Source organism: Emydura macquarii, unplaced genomic scaffold (assembly GCF_026122565.2).
Source record: "Emydura macquarii macquarii isolate MOO-44397 ecotype Brisbane River unplaced genomic scaffold, CSIRO-AGI_Emac_v2 contig_1790, whole genome shotgun sequence".
Classification (NCBI taxonomy): Eukaryota; Metazoa; Chordata; order Testudines; family Chelidae; genus Emydura; species Emydura macquarii.
The window spans coordinates 28365591-28378713 of NW_027131927.1; the positions used below are offsets into that span (position 1 = coordinate 28365591).

At 36.8% G+C, this 13123-nt stretch overlaps 1 protein-coding gene across 19 annotated transcripts in view; it reads left to right on the forward strand.

Moving 5' to 3' along the window:
* The window catches only part of PDLIM5 (PDZ and LIM domain 5), a 175898-nt gene extending 165224 nt beyond the window's left edge, over positions 1-10674 (forward strand). For all 19 annotated transcript variants that reach the window (XM_067557193.1, XM_067557192.1, XM_067557191.1 and 16 more), the window contains 4 exons: positions 1125-1305; positions 2689-2809; positions 6376-6491; positions 7406-10674. In XM_067557193.1, coding sequence (XP_067413294.1) covers positions 1125-1305; positions 2689-2809; positions 6376-6491; positions 7406-7495 — 508 coding nt within the window. In that variant the 3' untranslated portion in view covers positions 7496-10674. The remainder of the gene's footprint in view (positions 1-1124; positions 1306-2688; positions 2810-6375; positions 6492-7405) is intronic.
* Positions 10675-13123: the final 2449 nt, after the last annotated feature.

A 13123-nucleotide genomic window follows, 5' to 3' on the forward strand; every position in this document is an offset into this window, starting at 1 on the left:
CTTTTAATACTTGGAAACGTGGTGATTGTCATTTACATTGTAGTGTGGGGTTTTTGTGTTTTGGTGAAGGACAAAGGTTAAGTGCTTTATATTGAGCATGATCAGAACTAGGTTAAGTACAGCCACAAGGTACGCTAGAACCTTTATCAGGGTTGCAGAAACTAAAGGTATGCTAAGAGATAGATGAGCCGGAACCACACAGTTCTGCTCCAGACCCAAATTTCCCCAAAGTTTGAGAATGGTTTGAACTTAGTCGCAAATCAAAACTCTATCTTTGCTAAAACAAATATTTGTGAGTATTGAAATAAATATTTATTATAGAAATTAACCTCTTTAAATATGTTTAAAAAATGATGATAAATATAACTGTGTGAGGGAGAGCTTTATAATCTGGCAAAATGTAGTTTACTTATAAACTGGGTTGCTTCGTCTTGTCCAAAAGCCTAGCTGACTTATCAAAATGAATATTTTAGAAGTATTTTTGCATTTCTTAAATAGTGATGGCTTGACTTTTTCCCTTCTTGATGCCAAATGTTCTTAATTGGTTGCTGTAGAAAACTGCTGTCTCACCTGGAATGGTTAATCACTGCAACTGACTCAACGGATAAGGAACTTTATTGAATTCTTATCTATTGAGAAATTGATCTTATCCGATCTTGACTTCTTTGTGGAGTCAAATCTATTTTAACATTTGTAACCTTGATACAGAGATATGCACTGAAAAAAGTTGATGGTATAATTTTAAATTAAATAAAATATCTTTTGCAATGGATAGAAAATTTTGGAATTTAACCAGACGTTATAAAATAGTAACTTTTTTTTTCTAATAGTCACTTCAGTATTATAGCACTATATTTAATGGAGTTTAAGATAAGATGTGAAATAAAAGCCATTAGTGTATATTGTGACCGAAGATCAGTCCAGGCATTTACTGGAATACGCTGAAATGGGCACAGACTTATTCAGTGGTTTATTGGAGACTGCTGTAGGTAAGAGGTGTTTACCAGCAAAGGTTTGTAGTTGATATTAATGTCACAAGGATAGTTTGGATAGACATTTACAACTGTCAGTGTCCCCACAAGTTTCACTGCTTTGACTAAAGTAGTCCCTTCTTCTTTAACCAGAGGACCTTTCTTGGTGGCTTTGGGGAAATCCTGGCATCCAGAGGAGTTTACCTGTGCTCAGTGCAGAACCTCCATGGCTTACATTGGGTTTGTGGAAGAGAAAGGAGCTCTCTATTGCGAGGTCTGCTATGAGAAGTTCTTTGCCCCTGAATGCTCTCGATGCCAGAGGAAGATACTTGGAGTAAGTAATTAAACTATGTGTGCATGGTTTAAATTAGTTTGGTTTTGTTTGTTTTTTTTTAAAAGGTGAATGTTAACCATAATCTTTTCCTCTTTTTTGTAATGGAAATATTTGCTCCTTATGGAACACACTGTTGCAGATTATAAAGCTTTTTTTAATTTACAGGGCATCTCACATGTCCCTTCTAGAACTCCGAGGATCCCCTTTTCATAGCCAATTTCTCCTCCTGCAGATTCACGCTATAGTACCACCATAGCTGTGGTCATAGAGATAAGAAAATAAGCTGCAGTTCTGCCCATGCCAGTAATAGACATCTCCATTTTATCCCCAGAACTGTTTAAGGGGAGACATTGCAGCCCCCCTCTTGCCAGAGACCTGGACCCCAGGCCTTTCTTCTGGCTTTGCCTCTTTGGAGTTCATCTTCTCTCTCCAAGTTGCTCATTGGTAACTGCTGCTTAGATTGTCCTAAGTGAAAGGATTTTTTATTGGTGCTTTTTTTACAGAATTAAAGAAATAATTGTAAAATATGTACAAATGATTATGCCTAGCTGAGTACCACAGAACACATCATTTGTCTGGCACTAGGCATAAAATAGAACGTATTTAAATGTTCCCTGTAGTATGATATGTATAAAAGCCCTTGCTCCTCTCACAGACTGAAGTTTCCACTTGCAACCCTTTGATCCAGAAAGATAAGTCTGTTCCCCGGTTTAGCTGGAAACGCTGAACATACATCTCATGGCTTTAGCAGTCCCAATTTCAAGTCACATTTGGCATTACCTCATCTTCCAAAACGAAATGGAATTGTCATAATTTCCTTTGAGATGTCCTCTAATTAACTTTTCCCTATCTTCATGAATATTGATATTGTCTGTCTGAAATCAATAGGACTACTCACACAGTAACAGACTACTCAGCATGAATAAGGATGTTAGAATCTGCCTCAAAATCTGTTTATAGTGACAGATTTGGGGACCCCCAGCAGGAGGCAATGATACTGTTATGCTTCTTGAACTTAAGCTGTGCATGTGACTTCCAGAGTATTGCAAGAATATCCCTGAAAAGATGGAGTAACCAAACTGATCCTGGATTTGGGATTTTTTTGTTGCTTTAATTTTTGACAGCTGCCAAAGACTTGAAATAACAAGTTGATAATGTTGAGATGATAATTTAAACAGTTCTTCATCCCAGATAAGGAGATTGACATATATTTATAAAAAATGCAGCACTTAGCTTATGTTATTTTATTTAACAAGATCTTCAAGTAACATTGCAGAGAGAGCATGAAAACAAAGTGGTTTTTTTTAAAAAAACAGTACAGAACATGATCCACCCATCATATTAAAATCACTTATTAATACTCCCTTTTTCTTCTCCCAACAGGAAGTAATCAATGCTCTGAAACAAACTTGGCATATTTCCTGTTTCGTGTGCGTGGCCTGCCATAATCCCATTCGCAATAATGTCTTCCATTTGGAAGATGGGGATCCCTATTGTGAAACAGGTGAGCAGCGACAAAACAACCTATGTTTTTGGTAGGGGGAAAAAAAAAAAAAAACCCTAAAAACCAGTTTCACTGAAAGAGAAATTTTCCAACTAGCTCTTGTAACAATGTATTTATAGCACCTTTGAATTTGAGGCTGGATTTTGCCATAATAAGGTCAGTTGGAATTCTGCCATTTTACCACTTTAGTAGGAGTAGGCTCTTTGTTATAGTTTTATTTAGTTGCAGTTCTTGCTCAGCTCCCAGCTGTAGGCATCGGTAATGCAGCAATATGCTAATTTTAAAGAGATTCTCATGTTGGTTTTTGGTTGATCAGTATTATTCTCTTTTATTTACTTAAAATACTTGTGTAAGTTACTATGAGTACGCTACTGAAGGCAATAAGTGATGTGCACAGGAGGAAGTGTTTTGCAGGATAAGGAATAACATCTGTAGAACACAAGTTTAAGATCAAAAGTCTGGTAGGAGTGAAATACAATGATTTGATTATAGCTCTTGAAACTCTAAAGAGTGATATTAATGTAAAAAACACAGCATCCTTTGAACTTTCTTTTTCCCCCACGTTTTCAGCCAAACTATTTCCTTGAAGGAGTAAATAATTTCTTTTTTTTTTTCTTTGCTTTCCTAGTTTGTTTAAAACTTTCCACATAGACTCCCCCCTCTAGGAAAGAAATGGGCTGATATTTATAATAAACATTCACAAAATGTGAAAGAAATCACCAATGAAAAGTTTAATTTTGTGTGTATGTGTTCTTGCGTGGTATTTAGATACACGTTATAAATGTCATCATTTGTGCCTTTTCAAGCTTTTTCCCCCTGTAATGTACAGAGTAATTTCACTAATAGGAGTAATTGGGTGATTAGCCTGGGCAGGAGATAGACAGTGAAAGCAGATTGATTGGGAATCATAGAATATTAGGGTTGGACAGGACCTCAGGAGGTCATCTAGTCCAACCCCCTGCTCAAAGCTGGACCAACCCCAACTAAATCAAAGAAGATACCTCAGGTGAAATCTTGTCTCCACTGAAGTAATGGCAAAATTCTCATTGATTTTATTGGAGCCAACTCTTCGCCTCTAGTTGGTGGTAGAGCTGTCCAGAGTGATGCAGAAACTGGTAGATAGTGAAGGGGTAACAAAGGCCAGAGTGGCAGAGAAAGATCATTCAAAATTCTGCTGTCAGGATTGATTTGGTGATGTGGAAGAAAGGGCAGTAGAGCGGGATAGAAAAAGTACATATTATTCTCCCAGTAACAGTGTCAGAAGTACTGTAGCATCTTGCTCCCGTTTGAACCCTGGGAGTATCCTAAGGAATAGAGTATTGCAATTAGACAGATGAACAGTGTTGTCAATATGACACTGTTGGGAAATGTCATCCTCTTGGAATCTGAAGTCCCTGAACTTTAGAAACACTTAACAATATCTAAATAGACTGATCAAAACCAGTATTAAAGTAATCAATAACTCACCTCCAGGTGGAGAATTCATGACAGCATTTGTTCTGCTAATATTGATTTCTTGCTCCTGCTATCAAGTGACCCTCCATGTTATGCAATGCATTGATTTGTACTACTTTACAAGTCTTCCAAGCTCAAATGCTCACTCTTCTGAACTGTAGGCAGACAATGATGTCATTAATATCAGCATGACACATTTGCTAGTAAGTTTACTACTGAGCCATAAGATTGTAAGTACAAGTCAGCTTTGGGACATGCTGGGGCTGCATGTACTACTAGTAGGACAAGGGTGGCAGTGTCATGTTGTAAAAGTACTGGGTTTCTAATGAGATGTTAAATGGAAGGATCTGCATCCACCAAAGATTGGCTAAGTGACCATCAGTATTAAGTTGCTGAACATAGAGCACTTTGAGATACTTCTGTATAAAGAATATTGCCCAGAAGAAATTGTTACTCCACAATTTCTGGAGGGTGAAAGGGAAAGAAAACTGAAGCCTTCCATTCTGCCTTTGCTACTGCTCTCTTTCCTCAGAAGGAAAGTCTGTAGCTTTTTGACACTGTAAGCAGGAGCCAAGTTAAACAGGGCTTTGACTATTTTAAGCATGACAGATGCATTGAAGCATTATGCTTGTGACACCAGGGTCGCAGCCAGGATTTACAGGTCCTGTGAGATAAAGAAGTTCTCTCCTATTTGATGTTTGTTTGTTTGTTTTACCAACTCTCCCCTCCCACACACACACACTTATTTTTTCCCAGCATCAAGATCCTGGATCAGGTAAAATGACACAGCCCTCTTGCCACTGTCAACCAGTGAAGGGCTTTACTGCTCCACTGTGTTTGTGCTCACAACATGCTTTTAAGCATCATGTTTTAGCACACCGTTTTAGTGAACTCTGCCCCTTGTGCTTTTCATATGTGTAAAGGAACCTGTTGGCACTGTGTGCTCCAGCAAGCATTAGAGAGACTCAGCAAGTCCATGTTATCTCGCAGAGAAACAAAATCTACTTGCATGCTGCTTGCCACTACTTCCTGGGCTCCCTAAGAACAATCCCCAGACATCCCTTCTCCTTCAGGGCCACAGTGTTACCATAAAGGATGATGTCTGAAACTCCATTATAGCTGGCACTTGGGCTGTAATTCATTAAATGGAAACTTAGTGTTCTGTGACACATGGTACACTTGGCATCTTGATACAGTGATCCAAAATCTGTTACAGCTACCTTGCTGTTCTTCTTGTGAACATGAAAATGTATTTTCTCCTACACTTGGTTATTGGGGGTAGGGAGGAGGATGGGTCTGAAATAATAAAAGAAAAAGGTGAACTAATTCAGGGTGAAATTTGGCCCTGGTCAGTTGAGCAACACAACATAGGATGTAAGTGATGCATAGCCCTTGAGATGGCCATCTGACAGGGATGAGTTTCAGTCTTTAAGAGGAGACTTTCAGAGACAATACTGACCATGCGGAGCATATATTTAAAACAGTTGTTAAATGCATATTATAACGAACATACAAACTTAGAGAGAGAAGAGGTTGGGCAGAATCTGTTTTTGTTATTTTTTGTAAAAAAAAAAAACCACTGCTCACTGTGAGCAAATCACAATGGGTTGAAAATCTTAAAGGGAAACTATTTCAAAATCAAGTTGGTCTTTGTTTAGGGAAGAAAACTAAAGAGCAGATCTGTATTTTTGAAGTGTGAGTGGTGTTGTACTGGAGTGTAAGTGAAAGAAATTCATTTCAGAAGGAAATACACCCATGCCTGAGGCTTATGCACCTTGTAAGATCTCAAAATTTGAATTGAGTGGTACTTAAGTAGTGCACAGACCTAGTTCTGACCCTCTGCATGGGGTAAATTTCACCCATAACACACGAGTGGTCTCAAAGTAAAAACACAGAAGGAAGAAAAGAGAGATAGAAAGGAAAGGGAATGAACATCGGGTGGTGAGAAAAAGGGGGATTTCACATCTCTCAGGCCCCTATTTAGTGTATCCACCCCTGACTGCTTATTCCTGGAACTTAGCAGGTAATAATATAAACACAGTGAAAAACAAAATTATTTCTAAGGGAAATTGTTGCATTTCCACTCATGCTTCATACTTTCTGTGGTACAGATTACTATGCCCTCTTTGGTACCATGTGCCATGGCTGCGAATTCCCCATTGAAGCTGGAGATAGGTTTCTTGAAGCCCTGGGCCACACCTGGCATGACACCTGCTTTGTGTGTTCGGTAAGTTAAAATTATTCCGCATTTTAAACAAATCAGTGGCATCAGTGCTTGTGCTAACCTGAGCGATGTGGAAATAACAGCTAAAATGTCACTTAATCCTCCTAACCCAAACAAAAAGTACTTTCACAGTTGCATCAAAGGTGTTGTTGCTATTGTGGTATTTTGGCACTCTTAGAGATCTTTTGGCCTGGATCATGGCCATGTGTTCTAATATTTAACCCTTGATGTTTTGACCCTCTTAGAATATAGCATTAAGTCCATAAAAGATGTCATATTTCTAAAATGGGCAAGTGTATTGTTTGTGTTCATAGTTTCATGTATACAGGAAGTTTTTTTAACTCAGACATGCGAGTTTACAGCTCTCTGTTTTACTGCATTTGATTTGTAATATTACCCACAGTATAGATCATCATGTGTTGGCTAAAAATCAAATGTATCTGTCTCATTTTCCTTAATGTTCTGCTTATACTTTGCTCCTATTTTGTATATTAAAATTTCCACTTCAGTTGAACACTGTTACAAAGAAACTTTGACATCTCTTCTCTGTATTCCCAAGATAAACATATTGAGACATGACAAATATATTGTAGCTGAAATGAAAGCATATTTCTTTCTATATTGCATGAACAGGAAAGTAACACTAAGCATGGGATTTTTAAAAGTGCTCAGCATTGTCCTAATCCTGCTCCTACTGGAGTTGATCAGAAAGTTCCCACTGACTTCAGTGGGAACAAATTTAGACCAATACTGACCACTTTTTAATATCCCACCATGAAAGGATGTTCTGAGCAATGCATAATGAACCTTATTCCACGATTGTGTGTCAATAACATGTGATTATTATTTCACTTTCAGAATAATTCACTGAGTGATAGTTTTTTGGTTTTTGTTTTTTTTTTTCAATCCCATTTCAGGTATGTTGTGACAGTTTGGAGGGTCAGACGTTCTTCTCCAAAAAGGATAAGCCACTGTGCAAGAAACATGCTCACTCTGTGAACTTCTGAAGCTTCGGCTACATATTGTTAACAAACATAAGGCATGGGGAAGAAGGTTAAATTTCTTCAGCTGTCCATTTTCAATAGGCTATTAAACTATTTATATAAGATTTTTAGAAATTGAAGAGAGAAGTGGTGGGAACTTTTGGCTTTTTACATATAAATGTTCAACATATTTATCAGTGAACATTTTTGTATCAGTGAAAAGAGAGGGAGGGTTATCTGTATACCAACAGTAAATTATTGAGTGTAAAAATACACACGTCACAGCACATTACTGTATTGGTCTCATGATTTTTTATGGCCGAAGTTATATTTGTTTAAATATTAGAAATGAAGCGTACAGATTTAGAGACCTGATATAATGAAACTTGCTTTTGTTGGTATTCAGGAAAAAAGGGGGGTTTGGCATTAGATATATACATGGTTTTATAGGAATTATTTTTTTTTAAAAAGAAATGCAATCAAAGATAATTGCAGTATTTGGATCATAATTTAATGCATGAAATGTTTGCTGTGATAGCCATATTCTTTAAGCCCAGGCTACATTTATATGGAGTTTTCTCTTTGGTAGTCAAGTCTTCAATAGATTAAGTCTTCAGCAGATCTGCAAAGGGCATCTCAGATTTTACATGGCCACCAAATGATGTAATTGGTGTTCAGTTGGAAAATAGGTATCTAAAAGGAGCCCCTTGAGCCACCAGAGAAAACACGAGACACTGCTCTTCAAAGTGTGGTACATACCTCCAGAATGCTAGCCAATAAAAGGCAGGGTGTGAAATTGCATCTGATGAGAAATGTCTGATCAAATCTTAAACTTAAGATTTTCTATGTTTTTATTTTCACTGTTGAGAACTTCTTAAAAATGCAAAGGGGTAAGAGGAAAAGGGAGGAACGTATGTTGACTCTGTGTGGAAAAGATGTTCTTGTATCCAGAATGAGAGACTTGCATGTATACTATGGGAAAGTTTTGAAGTGCAACTAAGGATGTTATTTTCCCCCCAATACAATGTTTGATGTAACTCACAAATATATGTAAACATATGTATATATATTGTTGATTTGCCATTTAGTATACTGAAAACTTATTTTCTTTGTCATCTGCTATAATGTGATTAGTTTAACTTCTCTCTCTCTCCTTCTGTGTCACTCCAGAGACATAAGGAGTAGACAGTTGGATAATATAATATAATATTGCATTAAGCAGTTCAGCATCTTTTGGATCTTGAAAGAGAACAGCCACAGTCACTACAGTAATTATGCATATAGTGCAAACTGGCAGACTTTGTCAATATCTTCTGAGAGTCAATGTGAAATTAACCTCTTGGAGCACCTGGCTTATGTCCCAGCTAAGTCCCATTTACCCTTTCAGAATAGGACTTGCGTGTGTAAGCAAGAAGTTTTGACTCTGCACTGGGTGAAATTCACCCAGTGCAATGAGTAAGTGTTGCTCAACAGAGTTCTCTATACCAGATTAGAATTCTGCTGGAACTTAGTCACATGCTACTTAGGAGAGGGTTGTTAGATGGATTGCTTAGTCCTGCTATTAGACATCTAAATTAACCATTTACAGTTTTGAACTGATATTAAGGAAGTTTATCTGTGGCATTATAAAGAAAGTCAAATAAAAAATTGGCACATCCATTTGTTTGCTGTGGTTCAGAAAAGAAATATTTGCATAAAATATGAATGAAAGAGATAAACTACTGTATTGAAATATAAAGGTGGAAAACTTAGTGGTCTTAGCTCACTAAGAGAGAAGAAATAACCCATGCATAGGAAGGTGATGTATATGGACCGGTTTAAAACGTACAGTAGTTTGTTTCTGCAAGTAAAAAAGTCGACATTTTAGAGGAGAGGTGAAAACATTTCAATAGATACACAGTATTCTGTATTGTTTTCCTGCTTGGAGTTATACTGAGATTAACTCACATTAAACATTTATTGTAGTGATTCTTCTTAACCTCTTGTGGACCAGGATTTGGAATTTCCCAATTGCTAAGAAATTCTAGACCAGCAGTCTGAAAGGGGCTAATACTGCTGTTTTATACAGCAATTTTATCCTTTAATTTGTGCTTTTTCTATTTGTGTTATAAAAAACACACACACGTACTTTTAACCTCAAGTCACTGTTAAATAATTCATATCAAATGATGAAAACAAATTATATAAACAAGCACACACACAAAGAAACTATATGATTATTAGTGTTTTTAATAGGTGAGATTGTAGTAAAGCACTTTATAAGAATGCTGTATATCTCACTGAATATTTATTATTTTGGTTAGGAAATATTCCAGATTGCTATATTTTCATTTTACTTCTAAGGAAGACTTACTTATTTACTTCCAGAATCTTTAGGTGTATTTTTTGTTCGTTTGTTTTGACTACAGGCTTGATGTAGTTCAACTGGGGACTTTTCAACTTCCAAAAGTATTTTTCATGTGGGATATCAACAACATACAGTGTTCAGCTTTTGAACAAATGTTAGAATTTATATAGGCTCAATCCTGCCTTCTAGAACAGGGCAGATACTACATTATAACTTGGAAAATCAGCAACTGCGCTTTTTACATTCATGCTTTGTAAGTGATTTCTCAAACTATACCTGTTGAAGGGCAGGATTGAACTTAAATGTTGTGAGGTGGAAGTGGGTTAGGGGTGCATAATTGACCCATGATGGCAGACATTGCTTGATGTAATTAAACTTGGAATACAGCCTTGTCTGTAAATATAATAATGAATGCTTAATAGAACTTTGTCACAATTTTAAAGACAAATGCTGGGTAGTGGGTACAGTATATGTTGATCCATTCAGTAGTCTTTACCTGCTGTGTTTGCTGAGATAATAATAGCATTTTCTATTCATATGAATGGCTTTGCAAACAGCAGTAAAAGGAAAATACTTTCATTCATAGATTAGAATTGCTCTAACTTCCCTGTTTTCACCCTGTTTTGCTTCAAAAATATCAGTTAAAGAAAACTGGTGATTTGCTTGTTTGTTTTCATGATGCTTTGGCTTCTGCTTTTGACTTCACATTTGCAAATTTCATAAGACAAAACTCTCTGTTCCTGTTCTCAGTTTAATTTCTGGATAAAGATGTATGAAAAGCAGAGTCAGCAAAGCAATATGATTATGTATATGTATTAATAAACAGCTTTGAAGTTATATGGGTTGTTTTCTTTTATTTTTGGTCTTCATATTTTTTTAAGGTCACTTGAGAGCAGAAACGTAGCCCAAAACAATACCACTACCCTATTCCTATTAATAGGAATTAATGAGTAGGATAAATACCAGGGAGGGAGAGGAATTATTTAAGTTCAGCACCAAAGTGGACACAAGAACTAATGGATATAAACTGGCCATAAGGAAGTTTAGACTTGAAATTAGATGCGTGTTTCTAACCTTCAGAGGAGTGAAGTTCTGGAATAGCCTTCCAAGGGGAGCAGTGGGGGCCAAATACCTAGCTGGCTTCAAAACTGAGCTTGATAAATTTTATGGAGTGGATGGTATGATGGGACAGCCTAGTTTGGCAATGGACTGATCTTTGACTGCTGGTGATAGATATGCCCATGGCCTGTGAAGGGATTTTAGATGGGTGGGTTCTGAGTTATTACAGAGAATTTTCTTGGGTGTCTGGCTGGTGAGTCTTGCCCACATGCTCAGGGTTTAACTGATCGCCATATTTGGGGTCGGGAAGGAATTTTCCATCAGGGCAGTTTGGCAAATGCTCTGGGGTTTTTTTCACCTTCCTCTGCAGCATGGGGCATGGCTCACTTGCTGGTAGATTTTCTGTACCTTAAAGTCTTTAAACCATGATTTCATGACTTTAATAACTCATCATAGGTTAGAGGTTTATTACAAGAGTGGTTGGGTAAGGTTCTGTGGCCTGCATTGTGCAGGAGGTCAGATTAGATGATCATAATGGTCCCTTCTGACCTTAGAGTCTATAAGTCTATGAGCATTCTTTATTTTAAAATATTGGCCAGAATAGAATATTTTGCTGTGTGTTTACAAGCGTGTTTGGCATTTTTCTTTGGGTTGTGGCTTTTCATAGCAATACTATCTCCTATGACGAGCATTATCTGATACAGGATTTAGCCTTGGTACAAAGCATTCTCTGCTTTCACCTAGGGATACTTAACCATCTACTGTAACATGGTCAATTACTTCATGATAATACCAGCCTCATAAGATTCTTATGAGTTGGATATCTCTTAATTAGGCAAATGAACTGTTGTTTTCTACCTTTATTTGTACAAGCAGAAAAAATACTACACATGGCCGTATAAAATTTAGAGGCAACTTTATAGAAATTTTGCCTCTGCTGCAATGTTTAGGCTATTAAAAGACAAATGCAAGTCTATTTGCAAACAGTATATTAAACTCCAGAAGCCAAACTCTTAAAGGCATCAGGTCTCAATTTGACATTTTAATAGGAGACGTTTGGTTTCTATCAATCACAACATCATTTGACATTAAAATGCACCGACAAAAATAAGAGATCTGTCATTCATTCATTAAGAAACTGTAATCCAGTGTAAGATTTATAGGCTAAAAACTCAACAGTGTATTTTCACAATAAATCCCCTTTCACTGCTCAACCCAGAACAAATCTTTCTGTCACTCAAAATGTTTGCAGGTCAAAATGCCCTGCATAAGATCTTCAAAGGTTTTCTCACAAAATTGCATATAAATCCTTTTACCAGCAAAAGCTTAATATAGTCTTGAGTTTTACTTTCTTGGGGCATTGGTTAATTTCTTGTACTGAGACAAGATCTTGGTTATATCAGAAACACATAGGGCCTAATTTATTATTAGCAGTCTGGTGTTAATTAGGGGGAATTACCAGAAATCGTTTGCTTGATGGAAATTTATTATAGGATCACACTTTACTGATGGCAAAATAGGAGTCACTGAAAGAATGCAGCTCCTACTCATAACCAACTAATTAATAAGGTACCAAAATTCCTCTGAGAAGGGCTTGGTCCTAACTATGGGACCCTCACAGGGCAAATGGTTCCTATGCAGCATTTAAAATTTAAAAGGGGAAAAGAGGGAGGAGGAGAAATTGCTGCCCAGCAGAAGTCTCAAAAGTGGCATGGCTTTTTCTTGCACTTATAAATGAAAGTATTTAACTCAGTTCCTAGGCTTATTAAAACACTCGTTTTCCCTTTCATGCAGACAGAAAAACAGCTATAAATTTATAATCTTATTTGGTGTTCTTGAACTTGATTTTCAGTTTTCCTTCCATATATCATACATTATGGCTGACCTTATGAATAGGGCTTTAGAAATAGCAGACTATTGTACTGAATTTTATTTCCATTAAAAGCTCCCCATTTTTAATGTATTGGCTTAAAAAGTAAAGCTCAGGGTAGGTAGCAAATTTACATTAATGATTGATATGTAAAGCATGGCTTCCACACTTTAATACATCCAAATGTACAGCTTACATGGCAGTTTGGGAATAGAAAAGCACTGTTGGTTATTGGCAATAACTGTGTGGTTCAGTGGAAAGCACATTCAAGGAGTGTTTTCTTTGCATCTGAACAGAATATTATAATGCAGTGAAGTGCAACCAAAACCTTGCTTACTCTTATGAACTAAAGAATAAAAAATTGTAGCTGGTTGAC